The sequence below is a fragment of the Drosophila yakuba genome, chromosome 2R (assembly GCF_016746365.2).
Source record: "Drosophila yakuba strain Tai18E2 chromosome 2R, Prin_Dyak_Tai18E2_2.1, whole genome shotgun sequence".
Taxonomy (NCBI): Eukaryota; Metazoa; Arthropoda; class Insecta; order Diptera; family Drosophilidae; genus Drosophila; species Drosophila yakuba.
The window spans coordinates 4,639,570-4,655,943 of NC_052528.2; the positions used below are offsets into that span (position 1 = coordinate 4,639,570).

The 16,374-nt window shown below is 40.9% G+C and overlaps 2 protein-coding genes across 5 annotated transcripts in view; one reads left to right on the forward strand and one right to left on the reverse strand.

Annotated features, from left to right (window-relative positions):
- LOC6529326 (pneumococcal serine-rich repeat protein) overlaps positions 1-12,901 on the reverse strand; it is a 43,665-nt gene extending 30,764 nt beyond the window's left edge. Inside the window, exon 1 of the mRNA XM_002090295.4 lies at positions 11,883-12,901. Within this exon, the coding sequence (XP_002090331.3) occupies positions 11,883-11,913 (31 nt within the window). The 5' untranslated portion in view covers positions 11,914-12,901. The remainder of the gene's footprint in view (positions 1-11,882) is intronic.
- A 1,820-nt stretch (positions 12,902-14,721) lies between these two features.
- The window catches only part of LOC6529330 (G-protein coupled receptor dmsr-1), a 32,399-nt gene continuing 30,746 nt past the window's right edge, over positions 14,722-16,374 (forward strand). For all 4 annotated transcript variants that reach the window (XM_039372171.2, XM_015196802.3, XM_039372172.2 and 1 more), the window contains exon 1: positions 14,722-14,939. The gene's annotated coding sequence lies outside the window, so the exon portion shown is untranslated. The remainder of the gene's footprint in view (positions 14,940-16,374) is intronic.

Sequence of the window (16,374 nt, forward strand, 5' to 3'; positions counted from 1 at the left end):
GTATATCCCACATATATATATATATATGTTTATAATAGGGGCGTGGGCAAGGACATATGACTATGCAAAAGTTAATTGGGGAAAAGTAGAGATAAGAGGCCAAAAATGGTGGAAGAGTGCTCAACTGGTGGCGCTTCAAGTGATAATCAAATGCTGATAGAAACTATTAATTTAAACAAGTATGAAAACTATAGTTTGATGTATCGACTGAGAAATACCTTGCTTTAAAACTGCCCGCGTTTTTCCGAAAATGTGAATACTTAAAAAGATTGTTGTTGCTAGAGATTTGAATTTTTCTTTTAGATGCAAAAAGATAATCTAATTGGTTTCCTTATAAGAAATCTTTGCGTTTCGCCTTTATTATGATTAATTAGTATTGAACAATCATTTATTTATTATATAAGGGTTGCATTCAACCCTGTTCGCTTAAGTACTAATATACTCAACAGATCTCTGAGTACCAGGTACAAAATAACACATCAACAATCTGCGCGCTGATGCACACTCATGCATTTATACACAATATATAACGTCTAAATTTATGCTCGTCTAGTTGAATGAGCGCAAAATGGAATGCCAAATCGCTGACACCGCAATTATGAAAAGTTATTCACTTTTTATGCTTAATTTCCTTTGAATGGTTCACTTGAATTCCCTGTCTGAAACCGAAACAGAAATTGAAAGAGAGCTGCCTGTATTTCTCTTTTGAGCAGAATGTATATTCAATCTATTGGTTGCTGGATGGTTATTGTTGTTGTTCTAGGTCGATTATCATTAGCGGTCGTTGTTGTTGTTGTCGTTATTGTTGTTGCCCGTGCCTTAATTGCCTAGTATATGTTTTTGCCTCCGTTTCACTAGCGATAAGATTTCACGTGTACTTTTTTTCGTTAGTTGTCCGATTAAAGCTGCCTCGCCTCTTCACCAGATACGAATTATTAGGAGCAGGGGAAGCAGAAACGGAAATCGCCTCAAATTCAATGTAATGGTAATTAATAAGATACTTGGTAACCTTTCTACTTATTGCATTGACACCTATTAAATGGGTGTATCTGGTAGGGAAATATACATAAGTACTATATATGCATGTATATTTTCTATTCACTTTGTTTTATTTTCCTTCAATAAATAATATATGACGAGTCCGAGAAAATACCTAATCCAAAACAAGTTAGGAAAGTTAAACGCAGACATAGTCTGTATCCCTCGACCTTATCGAGGCAATCGCAATTTCAAGCTGGCCCTGTTGTGCAGAAATTTATCGCGTCCTTCGGCTTGAGGGAAAATAAAAAAGAGCCACAACAAGTCGGGGAAAAATAAATAAAGATTTATTTCTCGATCTGCGTTAACATAAATTACAGCTCACCAGCCAAAGCCAGAGACTTTGGCTAAAATCACACGGGCACACACCAAGACGACTACGTCATGGCCATGGTAACATTGTTGCCTCTTGGCCCGTGTGTGTGTGTGTATCGGGCCATTTCGTTTCTGCACAGCGATTGTGATTGTATATGTATCTGCTGCCCGGCTAAAGATACTAAGATACAGGTTCCAGCGAAAAAGAAAAGTATCTGTTGCTGCCAAGTTCGAACTTCGCAGCATCCTGGCAACGGCAACAGCTGCCAACTTTCGTGTTCGACAAGAAAAGGCGCAAAAACGAAATCTGTCTGCCTCTGTGTGTGTGTTTGTGTGCTATTCCCCCCTGTGTGTGTGTGTGTGTGTGTGTGGGAGAATCCTCAATCAACTGCCTCCACACCTTTTACAATGTCTGCTGTTTCTGGTACAGTGGCACATCTTTAATAAGGACGATTTTGTAAGATTAGTCAGTTATTTGTTAACCTATTTGCTATATAAATGTTTAAAAAATTTTCTTTTTTTAATCTGCTAATAATATGGATAATCTGCTTATGAAGTAAGTATAAAGTATAAGCGCTGCCACCGAATGCTGAGGAATTCCCTTACTTCACCAGTATTAATCTAGCAACCTAATAGAACACTGTTTTTCCAACACAATTTTAAGCATGTGGCATATTTCATTATTAGGTATTTCACTGTACCTGTAAGATACGCGCAGCACTTGACGTTGCTTTACTTTTCGGTTCTCCGTCACTCGCTTTCTCGCTCCGATTGTATCTGCAGCACGAGCTTGGGCGTGGGGGCTCTTGGGGGTGGTGTTGGCTGTGAGTGAATGAGACGGGGGAGGAAAGAGAGAAAGAGAGAGGGAGAGAGAGATGGCAGTGCGTGGAGCGGTCTATAAACAGAATTCTAAATGCTGGCGCCTCACCGACGTGCCCGACGTGCTGGGCGCACTACGTGCCACATTCGTAACGTGACTTCCTTCAATAAATGGCCCACGGCGCGAAAGAGAGGGCCGGCGTGTAAGAGAAAGACGGAAAGAGAGCGAATTTGCGGTTCTGTCGTTTAATATAAAGTTTTGCAGGCCTCATTCCTCCCGTTCCCCTTATTCCACCAAGCCCAGTCAGCCCAGAAATCCCCCCATTGTCTTGTGCCCCCCCTCAACTTTAAATTTATTTTCCCAGAATCCTGTTAGCTGAAAGCTCTGGGCAAGTATTTTACATAAGAAAACTTTTGGCCGGCTCATTCTTCATCGGAAAGCATAATATTTCTGTAACAAGTAATTCAAAGTTGAGCGGAATATTCTGGAGCATTCGTTACACGGAGGGTTCCTCCGTCCCAGAGCCACACTTTACGAGTATTTGGTAGTTCCAATTGCATCCCGGAGTTGCATCGCTTTGAAATCGCCGCCGTCGCCAGACAACAAGACGACATCGTCGCCAGACAGTCGCAGTTGGAGATGGCGACGTTGCCAGTTGGAGGGGATTGCACCATCGCCATGCATGGGTCTTTAACCCAGAACGCAGCCGATCAATGTCACACCGAGAAAAATATCAGATCACAATTGCACTGATCGTCAGTTGTAAAACCTGATGATTATTGCCGTCAACACTGCACCTGAGATGCACTTAAAATCTGATTCATTACCGAGTTTGTCACTTTCAAAACAGCTGAGGAATACAAGATACAACAAGTTAGACACACAGATAACAGATACAAAGTATAGATAAGTATACAAGAGGCACACATCAGATGCAAAATTAAGATAGAAATAGCAGATAAAAACCAAATTCGAATGTGTGGCAAAAGGTGCAAACACCAGATACTTAAGTTCGGAACAAGACTTTAGATGTAAATCTGAAACAACAAATGAAAATGTTTTTCAAAATATGTATATGTTTTTAGTAAAAGTATCACCTAAGTTTTTAAATTTAGAACTACTGCAGAGGTGTATAGCTTCCTCGCTCGCTGTTCGTTTATCTATGACGGTTTATGAATCAGTAGTATAATTATTCGTATTTTTGTAGTGGGTGAGAAGTGTTTCTTTCAGTGCACATGGTTGGTGCTATCGATGATGCCCGATTTTGAACTTGAGAGTGGCGACCCTCTTCACGTCCACAGTCTTCTCTCGTGTGGAGAACCTTTTTGTTTCCGATGAGCCGGAGCCGGCAAACCCGTCTCCTTTGGAGACTGCAGACTATCCCTCTCGCTCTGGGTAAGTATCTCGTATTCTGTCTCGCCGCCTGCGATCCTGGGTTGTTTATTGTTTTGGGCTTTCGGGCGTTGAGTGCTCGCCGCGGTGGTTGTGGTTCTGCCTGATTATATCCCTGGGCAGCCTCGTCGAATAGGGACTACTACCTGACGAAGTAACCTTGTTTACCTGCTCGCCCTCTCGCATCCCCCCGCAGTCGTCTCTTTCTTTTAGCCTGGTCTACTGCATCGTAATCATATTTGAGGTGCACATAAGGAGTATTTCAACCTGCCCCTGATGCTCGATTTTGTTTGTCTTCTGGACTTTTGGGGGCACTTAACTTTTTATCGGAAATCATCTTTTCATTCTTCTGCGAATTTCAGTTCGATGGGTGTGTTTGTGTGAGAACTTATGCTTCGATTTTGTACACATATTGCTTTTTCTTTCCTTGGGGGGAGGATGTGTTTGATTTAAACTCTCCTTTGACTTACATTTCATATTTAATATATTAGGGATTATTCGATTTTTCTATTAACAGACCAAGTTAAATTTTTATACTTGGTTAATTTAATCGCTGATTCTTACTTGAATTTAACATGTTCTTAGATTGATAATTCAACATTTATATTTGTGCATATTGAAGTCTAGCAAACTGACCTTTAAGTCAATTTTGGTGTCCCAGTTTGACTGCGAATTTCTGGTTTCTCATTATGGTCGTATGTCAACCAAGTGGGCGAACTCAAAGTGAATTCCAATCGCAGTTAGGCATTGACTTCCGAGCAACATGCAGTCTGCCAAAAGCCCCAAATCAACATGGGCAAACAACAAATGTGCATTTGAGGCGTTTACGGACCGGCAGGCTTCAAAATAAATTGATACGTGCTGATAATGTATTGATTACGGCGATTAATCACCCACCGGGCCAAAATGAAATTCCAAGAAATTGGCTGCGATAATTTGAAGTTAGCTCGGGCGGTGAGTAAGATAGAGCCGAGCGAACTAAAGGCAAAGATGATATAAAACCCGTTTGAAGTGGCCAATAGGCGGTTGGTTGAGCGGTGCGCAGCGAAAAACTTGATAGAAACACTCGTATACTCGTAAGCCCCGTCAGGTGAATCATCGGCCAACAACTGTGCACCACTACCTGTCACTCAGGCGGTTCTGTGTGCTAATATTTGGGCTGGTTGGACGAGTGGGTGCGGCGGCAGCACCACCAGCACCACCGCAACTTGGAGAGCGATTTAATAAAGTCTTAAGCCAGGCTATATCGCAGCACCGCCGCAAATCGAGTGACGCTGAAACAGGTTAACAGTGCCAGAACGTGCTTTTATTGGTGCATTGTAATACAGGTACACCGAGACAAATAGTTGGGTAGTTGGTTAATGTGGTATTTCTTAATTTGATGGTTTACTTGATGTAAAGTCGAATGAAAACACAGCAAACGGCGTATCAACCCCAATTTGGGTCTTTGGTTTAGAAGACCTAATTAAGCCAGAGCATTCGAGAATCTTCCATTAAGCATAAAAAGCCTTGCAAAGATAAGAGCTTTTAGTCAACTAAAAGTCTCTGAAGGGTCAGTAAAGATCTACGAGAAAGTGTTTAAAAGTAATCTGCAATAATATTGTTTACAATTGATATACACAGTTAAACACATCTTCTTCTTTAGGAATTTAAAACTCTATTGAAATGTGTAAAATAGCAGAATATGTATTTACTTTCGAGAAAGTAATTATACAGAACTACAATGTTCAATGTGGTTTTTCGCCGTGCACTAAAGCAGCCAACTGCAACACTTGGCTGGTCGGTTGCAGCCACAATCGCGGCACTTTGGCCCCCGTGGAAGCCCCAAAACCGATTTACGAACCAAACCGCTGCCAAAGTGCTAGCCCCAAAGCCAAAGTGCGCGCGTGTTTGTCTCTTGTTGTGCCGGACTTTGGGTTCTTGTTCTGTGTGTTGGGCCTGTGTGTTTGTATTCATTCTTTCGTGAGCTTCCCCCATATTTCTGGTTCGGTTTTCCTTCGCTTTTGGGGCAGCAGCAACAAAGCAGCAACAACGAGGCAGCAACAATATGCATAAACGTTGGCCAAGTCGAGCTGACGACGCTGAATTAAACTGAAACCGGTATGACGTGATGCCGGGCTTCATTTTCTTGGCTTTTATTTTTTTTCTGCTGGCTTTATGTGTGTTTTATGGTTGCTCTTCTCTGACTTTGCATATTTGTGTTTTGTTTGTTTTTGTAAACCCAAATTCAACACGTTCGTTTTTTAAGTGCCTGTGTTTGTGTGCGTCTGCGTAGACAAACAGAAATTAGAAGAAAATAAAAACGAAATAAATATAAGAAAAAAGTTGTGTTTTTTAGTTTATTTTCTGTGACACTTGAGGCGACTGAACGATGCCAGTATTTCGTTTTAGTTTTCTAACGAAATTTTTACCTCTTCTGTTCGCTATTTTAAAAAGTGTCTATTTGTGCAGCTGATTTTGCTGAAATTTTTAGTGTTTGAACTACCGAACTTGTATTTGTGTATAAAGATAACCAAAAACGCTCCAACTTACTTAGTTGAACAGTATATATATCTTTATTAGGCAAATATTTACATTTATAAACAGCGAATTTGAAATAGATATTAGAGCGCATGTTTCAATAGGTACAGGTAAACGACTTTGTCTTTTCGCATTGTTTAGAATCTAGAAACAAAGCAGTTCTTCAACATTTTCATTTGTGTACTGCTAATTTGGGTGTAATGCAAAAGTATGGGTATAATGAAAGCTAAATTAGCGATACTACTTCATGAACAACTAAATTTGATTAGAGTTTAGTTGACTTCCCCTGCCAATTATCTCAATAAGCCCGCCAAGTTTTCTGAGTTCGCATAAACAACAAACGCAATGACCGTATTTAGCATTGACCTATGCTGCGGAAAGGTTATCAATCGCAACGAAAATAAACAGTTCACTTCACTCGTAAAATCAAGTACGTAATTGGTGATTTCCACAAAGAGTGTAGCCATCAGTTCGAATTAATTGGGAATTCTGTGAAGAGACATCATATATAATCCGAAATCTCTGTTCATGATCCCCTGACTTAGATTTGTCCATTAATTAGTGTTTGTTTGAATAGCGGTTGTAAGTCTTTTGAGAATGCATAATAGCTAGGAATTATTTACACGTTTTGGCTGCTCAAAATTTCATGGAAGATCCGCAGCATTAATTAACCAGATTTCTGCTTTAATATTCCCATCGCTCCCTTTCGCCCGAGAACGGCAATACTTTTCAAATCATGCACTTCAATTACAAGGAAAATGCTTTTCAGCCAGCTGTTCCAACAGAAGGGGTCGCCAGTCTAGGCAGCTGACGTAGGAAACGCCACTTTGGCCTCTCCGAGATGGGAGATTGGGGCTGGGAGCGACCCCATGACGAAGCAATCGAGAGATACACGAACGAATTCCGGCACGTCCTTAGGCAACAAAAACAAAAATTGTATTAGGTTATCCTTGCCACACTCACACACAAACACACGGGACTACAGTGTGTTTAGCACACCCATTGTGGGTCGCAAATGGGCGGGGGGGTCGGAGGGTTGAAGTGGAGGGCAAATGGCCTTTCACGGTCGTTGCCGTCACTCACTCACTGTTGCTGTGGCCCTTGTTGTTGCTGCTGAACTGCTTTCAGCCACAGCAACAACTCGGTACACGGCGAGAAATGAATCTCGTTCATAATTATTAAATGGGGAACACTTCTTCACGAAAATTACTCAACAAGGAAAGGGTCTTGAACTTTAAAAAATTCAATACCATATTCTAACTAGTAAAAGTATTTAGATTGTTAAAAGCATTTATGAAGGTGTTTAAAAGAATTCAGTGAATATTAGATCTAAGCCACTAGTCAGAAAACGTTGCCTACTTTTATAACTTTTTAATATTAAGAGAATGGTTTGGCAAGCATACTACACTGCATTTGTTTTCAGTGCACCAGCAACTCACATTGGACACAGCCAACAAGGCTTGCACCCGTGACACATCGGGTTGTTAAGGGGCCAAGCTCACGTTTCCTTGTCACACCCCCCATTTTCCGCCATTTCCACTCGGCACCTTCTTGCTCACTCCTGTTGCTCTATCTCTCTCACTGGTTGCCTACTCATTTGTGTTAAGCTTGTCGCTACCCAGCAGAGTTTCAAAGAACGGGTATTAACAACGTAGCTAGGGAATAACAAAGTTTTCAAAGTAATTATCAACCAAAAAATATCATCTTAGCCGAAAGGCTGAACCATAACAATATGGATGAAAAGCAGTTTCCAATTCGTAACATTTTATTAGCGCAACAGGAATAGTTAAACCTATTCACTAGAATTCACAGGAAGATTCATTTACTTGTATATGTAGTGTAAGACACAAATGAAGCCCAAAATGCTTGGATGTCCTGGCTATAATTTATCACACTTTATGGGGTATCCTCAGCTCGCTTCACTGTCCTCAACGTTTCCTCATGGCGATTCCCCAGTGGTTGGTTGACTTGGTTTAATGTTCGCCTTTCTGTGGCAGCGTCATCATCCCCATCCGCAACCCCACCCAGCGCCACCCACCCACACCCCCATCTTGGTCGTCATCATCATCGTTCAATGTTCGTTTTATTGTGAGAAGTGCTGCTCGCGTCGACGTCGACGTCGAAGCTGGCTGCTCTGCCGCCAGCTGCCCCACAAAATATACAAAAACAAAAAAGCAGTGGCTGAAAAAAAACAAAAAAAGCCAATGTGCGCCCGCAAAAGCAAATAAAACTTTATCATTTGGGGAAGCCCTGCGCTTTCATAGACTCGCCTTGGATGTGTGGGTGGTGTGCATGTATTTGGGTGATGAAGAGGCTTGCCACACACACACACAAATAAGCACTCACACGAGTTGGGCCTGGTTTTCCCTTCCTTTTTTGCCAGCTGCCAACTTTTCCCTTAATTTCTTGTTTTTATTTTTTCTGCTTGCCATTGCCCTGCACATACATATGTATGTTTGCAAGCATGTACGTTTTTCGCTCTGTGTGGCAGGTCCTTTTGCTACAGGTATGGGGTTTTATTTTTGCTCAAACTCATAGGTAAAGTTGGGCCCTGGATTTCAGTTCACGTTTATTTATTTCCCTTTTATTTTCGCTGCTTTCCTTGTTTTCCTTCGTGTTTTTTGGGTCCTATTTGTTGCTCTCCCCGCTGCCATGACCTTTTTAGTGGCCGAGGGGCGGTGGGCGGGTGGAATGATAGAAGAGAGAATTTTCTGGGCGTGGCTGCCCACAACAGTTGCTTAAAAGGCGTCCCAGAAAAAGCTGAAGTGGAGTGTTTGTTTACGGCTATGATATGACCAAAAAATGGGGGGCCAAACCAATTTGGTAGAATGGGTAAACTGTGACTCAGGAAATTGTTTTCGTTTAGGAATTGTTGCGTGCCTTACGCGTGATTTTTGGAAATGGAATTGAATTAAGCAAGGTTAGTTAATTCTTATTTCATAGCTTAAAAGCCAATTTAAATATGGGTTGAGTATTAAGTTGTTAAGTTAATGAATCAATAACAATAAGACTTTAGTCATTAGACCAAAAAGGAATCAATCAAATGAAACGATTTCAGTACGAACATCAAAGTCTAAGATCTGACTTGAAGACAAATTAAGTTCGCTCTAACCAGTTAATACCCAGCTACAAACGGAATCAGAGCAATCACCAAATGGAATTGGGCTGCGTTTAGGCCACACCTAGACCTACATAGGCAGTTACCCAGCACTTGAGGACTCCGAACACGAAGCCCACGCCCTGCAACACTTCCTTCCTGCCAGGCATAATGAAAAGCAACCCCTCTGAAAGGCAAAACTACGCAAACTAAAGGCTTTTCTTTTTCATTCGAAAAGGAAATGGAATGCGAGCGGGCCAAGCAAAGTTGCCAAAGGGAAACGGCAACAAAGGTAGCGATGGAATAAAAATACTCTCAAATAAAAGTGCGGGGAAATGCCAGCCGCAGGGAGTGGGTGGGATTTCCTCACCCAACTCCTCCATTTTCATTTCCATTTCCATTTCCACTCCCAACTCCTGAATCCCCGAGTTCCCTGCCATAAATTATCCACACAATGGCCCAGAGCCAAGGCAAAGGCAATGCGAGCACGGTTGCGAGAACCCTGAGCAAAGTCTATTTTAATTTTGACGTCGTTAGACGAAGGCAAAAAAAGAGATTACGGCGAACTCACTGGCAACGCAAAGCCAAAGTCAACGACAAAGACAACGGCAAAGACAAAGCCAAAGCCAGCTTAAGTGTTTCGGCCCAGCTCCCCAACCTCAAAGATCAAACACAAGCCAAAGCCCAAGCCCATTCCCATACCTATACCCATACTTAAACCCATACCCAAAGTCGTCTGCATACCAAAACCAAAACCCATTGGCAGCTTGAAGTCGAGTTGGGCCCAAACTCTTTGTTGCGCTTGCTACAGTGGGAATTCCCTGGAAGCACTTTCATTTGAATGTTATAATGCTTTGCAAATAATTTCTTACAAATTTTATGAACAATTTGAAATAATTTCCAGCTTTCAAGCAATTTCAAGTAAACATATTCTATAATCAAAATGTTTTAGATAAAGTCCCGCAAACATTAGTTAAAGTTTTTTGATGGTCATTAAAAAATATTATTGCGGAGCTAGCTATGACAAATGAAAAAAAACTAACGATATAAATCTTTGGGAGCTACTCAACATGCTAAATATTTATTCAAACATAAATGGTATAAAATGATAAAAGATAGTTATGATATATTTTGGAATAGCAATATTAAAAGCACAAAACGCTTAAGATTTTACCTATTAATTGAATCCAATATGAAATGTATTGGTTGAACAAATTGAACATATTTTTTGGCTTTGAAATGAAAAGTAAATCCATTTTAAACACTCGCAGAAGGCATCAAACGCTGGGAATGTGCACTGTATCCGCCCAGCGAACAGTACTTGGCATATATCAAAAGCCAGGCAGCACACTTGTATCTCATTTGGCAAAAGTATCTGGGCATGGTTCTGGGTGGGGGGCATAAGAAAGTATCTGGCTTTTTAATAGGTGCAAACTGTGGCATGAGTAACGCAGCGCACACAGCAACTTGACTAACAGGCGGCGTGACGTGACGCAAAGTATCTCAGCTTTTGCGATTGTGGATGTGCAAGTCGAGTATCTGCGACTGTGTGCCTTTTGTATCTCTGTATCTGCGTATCTTTGTGGCTGCGTATCTGTGAGCTAGCTGCCTGTTGAGCGGGTGAGCTGCGCCAAAAGTTCATGACGCTGGCTGAGCTTCATTTTCAGCCCATTTTACAAGGGGCGATTCCGATTCCGACTGGCTGGCAAACAAGCTGCCTTGCTTGAGTCTGTTTTTTATGTTTTTCTGCTTTTCTGTTTTCGGTTTTCTGCATTCTGTTTTGCTGCCTCTCTGCTTTTCACCCGTTTTCTGTTCTCCTTTATTTCAGCTCTCCGCTTTTCCGTTTCTGGCTTCTGCCCCTTTCTTTTGCCCATTTCGTTTGTGTTTGTGTTTTTGTTTTGTTTGCCGCTGCCCGAGACTGTGAGTGTGCGCTTGTGTATGTGCCTGTTTGTTTGTTTGCCTTTTGTGTGCGCTGGGGGATTACGTAAGGGAATCCCCAACATTTTGCAGCGCGCGCGCCAACGCAACTGAATTGAAATGATAAGGGGGCTGTGGGTGGTTGGGCGTGGGCGCAGTGCAATGAAAAGTGACTACTGACGCTGTTGTTTCATGTTTTATGCATGCCCCCTCTCTCTTTCCCCCACTGACTCTCTCTCTTTCTCTCACTCGCGAGTGGAGCACTCATGGCACAAATAATAATGCAAAAAATATATCTTATAGATACAGCCAACGGTTTCGAGTGGGGGCGTGGCTGAACGCTGCGTACTTTCTTAATTACATGTTTTTTCCTTTGAGCCGCGATGAAAAAATCACTGCACTTGACGAGATTCTTTGCTTGGAATCAAGGACTTACTGTCCTGCCATATGGCAGCTGTGAGACTCGACGTCCTTGAGCTCAAGCCTAATGCTATTGAGACCGCTGAGTCAATTCTTATGGACAGTAGTTGGTATTCAAACTTGGAAGAGTTCGATCTTATAATGGAAGAAGGAATTATAAGGATTTAAGAACTCTCTTTTATGAGAAGTCATCATAGAAATGGTAGATGTTGCGTTTGTATGTTAACAATTCGTAACAGTTCCTTTTCTTTGAAAGTAATTTGTGAAAACATGGTCTTTGAGAAGGAGGAGATTCATGGAATTTCGCTGGCATATTTTCGAACTCACGCTTGATTTGAATAATTAACAGGAAAATGTACTTACTGCCTCGACCGCTGCCCTTGCGTCGCGCCATTTTCCCTGCTCGAAAGTTAGTGTCCCGTTTTGGCGCTGTCCGCTGTCCGTGTGCTATGTCCTTTTGCACAGGACAACTGCTGGAAATTAGGATCCTTGCGCTTGACTGATGTATATTTAATCAGAGGCCGCCTACCCGCTGGCACGCCCACTTGCGACTCTGGTTTTGGTCTGTTTGTATGGCACAACAGCAACAAAGCTCGTACGTGTGTCTACGTCCTTGACGCGCACAATGGCAAACGTCCTTGTTTGTCTGAGCGTGTGAGCGGGTGCGTGCGTGTGTGTGTGTGTGTAAGCGAGTGTACGACGAGGGGTGTGTGCGTGTGGCCTGGTTCCCGGTTCGCTGGTATTTGCCAACTAGACAAATAGAGGAGCCATGATGTCCGAGTCCCTGGTATTATCCTGATATGCCGCTTGCCTGTCGACCTGGTGGAGATTGCAACCCGCTGGCTGGCATCGCTGCTATCCTGCCCAAGTCTCAGTATCCTTGGTTGCTGTAAATGTGCTATATAAATCCATGTAGGCGCGTACGGTGCTCGCTGTGTAAAAAATCCGCAACTGGAAAATGTTCGCTTTGATATGCCGTTTGCTTGTGAGTTCCCCTTTTTGTTGTGGTAGGCTGAATTAGGTTGATGTGTATTACTTTTGGCAGACCTTGCGTATACGCAATATTAGCAACTAACTCGCGCGCGCCGCGAATTCTTTTAGTTTTATACGCTGTGCATGTGTGTGTACACTTCTTATCAACACTGTTTCATCGAGGGCCTCACTTTATTACATATATTTATATATATGTATGTATATATATTATATATCTCTTTCGAAATATGCGCTTTATGGCTGTTGCGGAATCTATTAATAAAACGGACATGTATTCACCATGCGTTGCGATTTGATTTGATTTGATTTCGTTGCTGGCTTTTTTGCGCATTTACCGAGAAGTGCGAGAAGCGCGCGAAAACGAGAGGCGTGCGTCGACGTCGGCGTTCACGGACAAACAGAGTCAGCGAGAATCCGTTAGGCCCCCAAAAGCCAAAAGCCCCAAGCCCGAGCACCAAGAGAGGGCAGTAAGAGCGCACCCAAAGTGAGCTCTCTTCGACGCGAAAATGGGAGCGAAAGAGCGAGGCAAGTGGTGTTCAGATACATCAGTATTGTTATTGTGTGCGGCCAAAGCTTAAGCTCCAAAAGCAGAAACTCCAGATAAGCGGCAATTACTTGGCTTAAGGCATGTTGATATATATACCTTGGATTTCCTAGTTTTATCAGTTTCTAATTTACATTTTTAAGTTTATCCACACAGTAGATAAGATGCAATACTTTTGGATGCCCAAAAGTATGCAATGTCAAATGTTAATGTAGGTCTTGTGTGAAAAAGCATTTAATTAGGCGATTTATTAATTTATTGTAATAATGAACTGCGATAGATAAGAATAGATCATTCAACTAACCCTTTTAATTTGTTATTCTGTAAGTGTTTAACATTTTTTAAAAATGTTTTTATTTGTTCTTAGACGTTTTATTATTGAAATATCATGAAGAATTACATATAAAGTGTGAAAAACAAAATATTTAAACATAACTAAGTAAACAAAAAAGAATACGTGAAAATGTATTTTATTTAAAATTTAAATCACTTTGAGTAAAGGGTTAAGAAAATGTACAGTATTCAGTGAAAAGAAAAGGAAAGATGGCTTAAATTGGAAAATAGTAATTATTTAACTGATGGGGGAATCTTGAAAATGTTCGTCTTTAGATGAGAGGTTCGATTAGTTATGCTAAATAGTTAGCTAAGTTGGTTTAAAAAATTACAAATATTTTAAATAGAATACAAGTTTTCTAATCCTCAGCGTCTTTCAGAGTTCCAAATAATATCTCGAAAAATGTTGCAAGTTAAAGTTTGATCATAAGATATATATAAATTTATATATATGTATGTCTAGTATTGTTAAGCACATTTAATTACTGTACATAAATGCACATCGTCTGATTCATTCCTTTCCAATAATAGTACTAGTAATACACTTAAATTGATATATTTAAAGATTTTCGATGAACTACATTAAGCCTTCCAAGGCGGCGAGGCAGCCATTAATGTTTCCGATTCATTGCAGACAGACACTGTGGGCCCAGTCGAAAGCTGTTCTAGCCGTAACGCCCCGTAACGCCTCGTAACGCCCGGTGTCAAAAGGCTGAAATAATGCGGCTTCAAAGGAAATTAAGTGCTGGCGAAAATATGTGTGGAAAAGAACACATTGCAGAACATTGGAGATGTCAAGTGGATGGGATTTTGGCTGACAGCTGTAAGAATTCGCAGCCAGAGTGACAAGTAAAAGGCGTGGCCTTGAGCCTCGTTTGCCACCCGCCGCCCTTCAATTTAAATTTATATTGGAGAAGATATGCGATGCTTGGCTCAAACTACTTTCAATAAAATGTAGTTTTTCCTTTAGGAATTTTTACAAATCATTGATATTTATTAGGGCCGCTCGAGTGCTCACCCTTATCACATCACTCATCCTTATGTTCCGAGTTAACCCCACTACCCCCCAATTTATCATACTATTTATGTATGTTTGTATGTACGTTCCATCGTCAATGAAAATGAATATATGTACGATGTCCGAACAGCTGGTCTTTGTTTACAATTGGATGTCTATGGCGCAGGCGCCATTAGCCGGCTAGAAGGCCTTCCTTCCAGTTCCAGTGCGAAAGCAGTTCGAAACTGGAAGCTGGAAGGAGGGGAAATTCGGGTTTCCGAAAACTTTGGCGCCAAATGAACACTGTCCGTCGGAATTTCACTTGCAGTCGGAAAACAACGGAGCGCGTGAAAGGATCACAGTGCGGATCGAACAGACCGGTTTGTGAAGAGTTAATGAAACCCGGTTGAAAAAAGCTACAAAAGTAAAAAAAAAAATACAAACTGCCTATTAAAAATTCTAGACATTGTTTAAAAAAAAGTGTGAATATATTCTATAATCTTAACAGAGCCATTTCAACCAATTAAACCAGCACAGGAAATAAAACGCAAATGTGAGTGCCATAAAAATAATGTTCAATTATCACCAAATTTAAATATCATCCATTTTAATTTCCATAAAGTGAACAAAAGAAGCAGTAATCGGATGTCTGAATGAATTTCTGTTGAAAAAATTAAAATGTTTTTTTATACATTTATTTTGAAAGAAAAATGGTCCGAGAAAAATGGTGTTTGAGTTTTTTTCTGGGAATCAGTTTAATTGATTGATAATTGCCCATTCAATGTAACTAATTACTTTTTGCCTTTGTTTTCAAATATGACACTAATTTGCATACTGGCATTTTGTATCCGAATTCTTTTTGGTGGGTAAACAAAATGGTTAGGTTCCACGTCAAATTTGTTTTATTCGTAGCCTTTTTTCTTGTTTTTACTGGGGTAAGAAAGGAGTAAAAACGTATAATTTGTATATATTATATAACACAATTCCATGATTTCATTGTGCTGAGATTTTGTTTCAGGCTCTTCTGTAACAATCGAAGTTATACGTTTTATTTGCTTAAATAGAAACACATTGCAATGTTTTTAATTAATTTTGGGAAAGTGGGAAAGGATTGTGACATTTTTTATCAGGGAATTTTCTTGAATAGATAACAGATTCATTTTAGTGACGACAATTTTCACCTCTGTATTTGGCATAAAGGAATATGACGTTTATGGAAAGGATTACTTGGCAAAATACGCAGTTGTTCATAAATGTTTAGTTTGAACTTAATATTTAAAGATATGTGGTTTTCCTCACAATCTTTTGATTTAAAATATTATTTTTCAACACCCCAAGGAGCGAATGGGATTATTCAATAAACAAGCATTTTTTCTGCTATCACATTGATTGATTCGCTGTGCCCTTTTATGCTTCGGTAAATAGGGGCAAACTATTTGCCGTCGCACAACCGAACATCCGGAAGTTGCAGACCACAAAAATGGCTGCTGTTAAATGTTCTGTATTTAATTGATCATATGCATAACTAATGGGGTTTCTGCGGAGTGCGGGTGCGATGCCTCGGGTTGAGTTGGGCCTGGATGAATGTATACTTGACCACGCTTTGGGCCAAATGGGAATTCGGGCGAACACAAAATATCAATCTGAGGGCGGAAATCCTACCACAATAGGAAATTGATGCCCGACCGCATCAGGCATCTCAAAACCGCCCCAAAAGCAAAGCCGGGACAGGATAGAACACATGGATCACAGTTCATGTGGCTGCCGCTTGTGGAATGCTTGAGTTGTATTTATGTATCTCGGGTGCAAAAATGTGCGGCGCCGCCATTGTGGGCACATCAAAGCAACACGCTCGGGACATAAAAGAATAAATTAAATGTAGATGAAAAATTGACAAAAAACCAGAGAATTGGGAAATGGTATTCCTCTCTGCCACACACAATGGCGCCAGGCACTGCACACTCAAAAACATTGGGACACCAGCATGA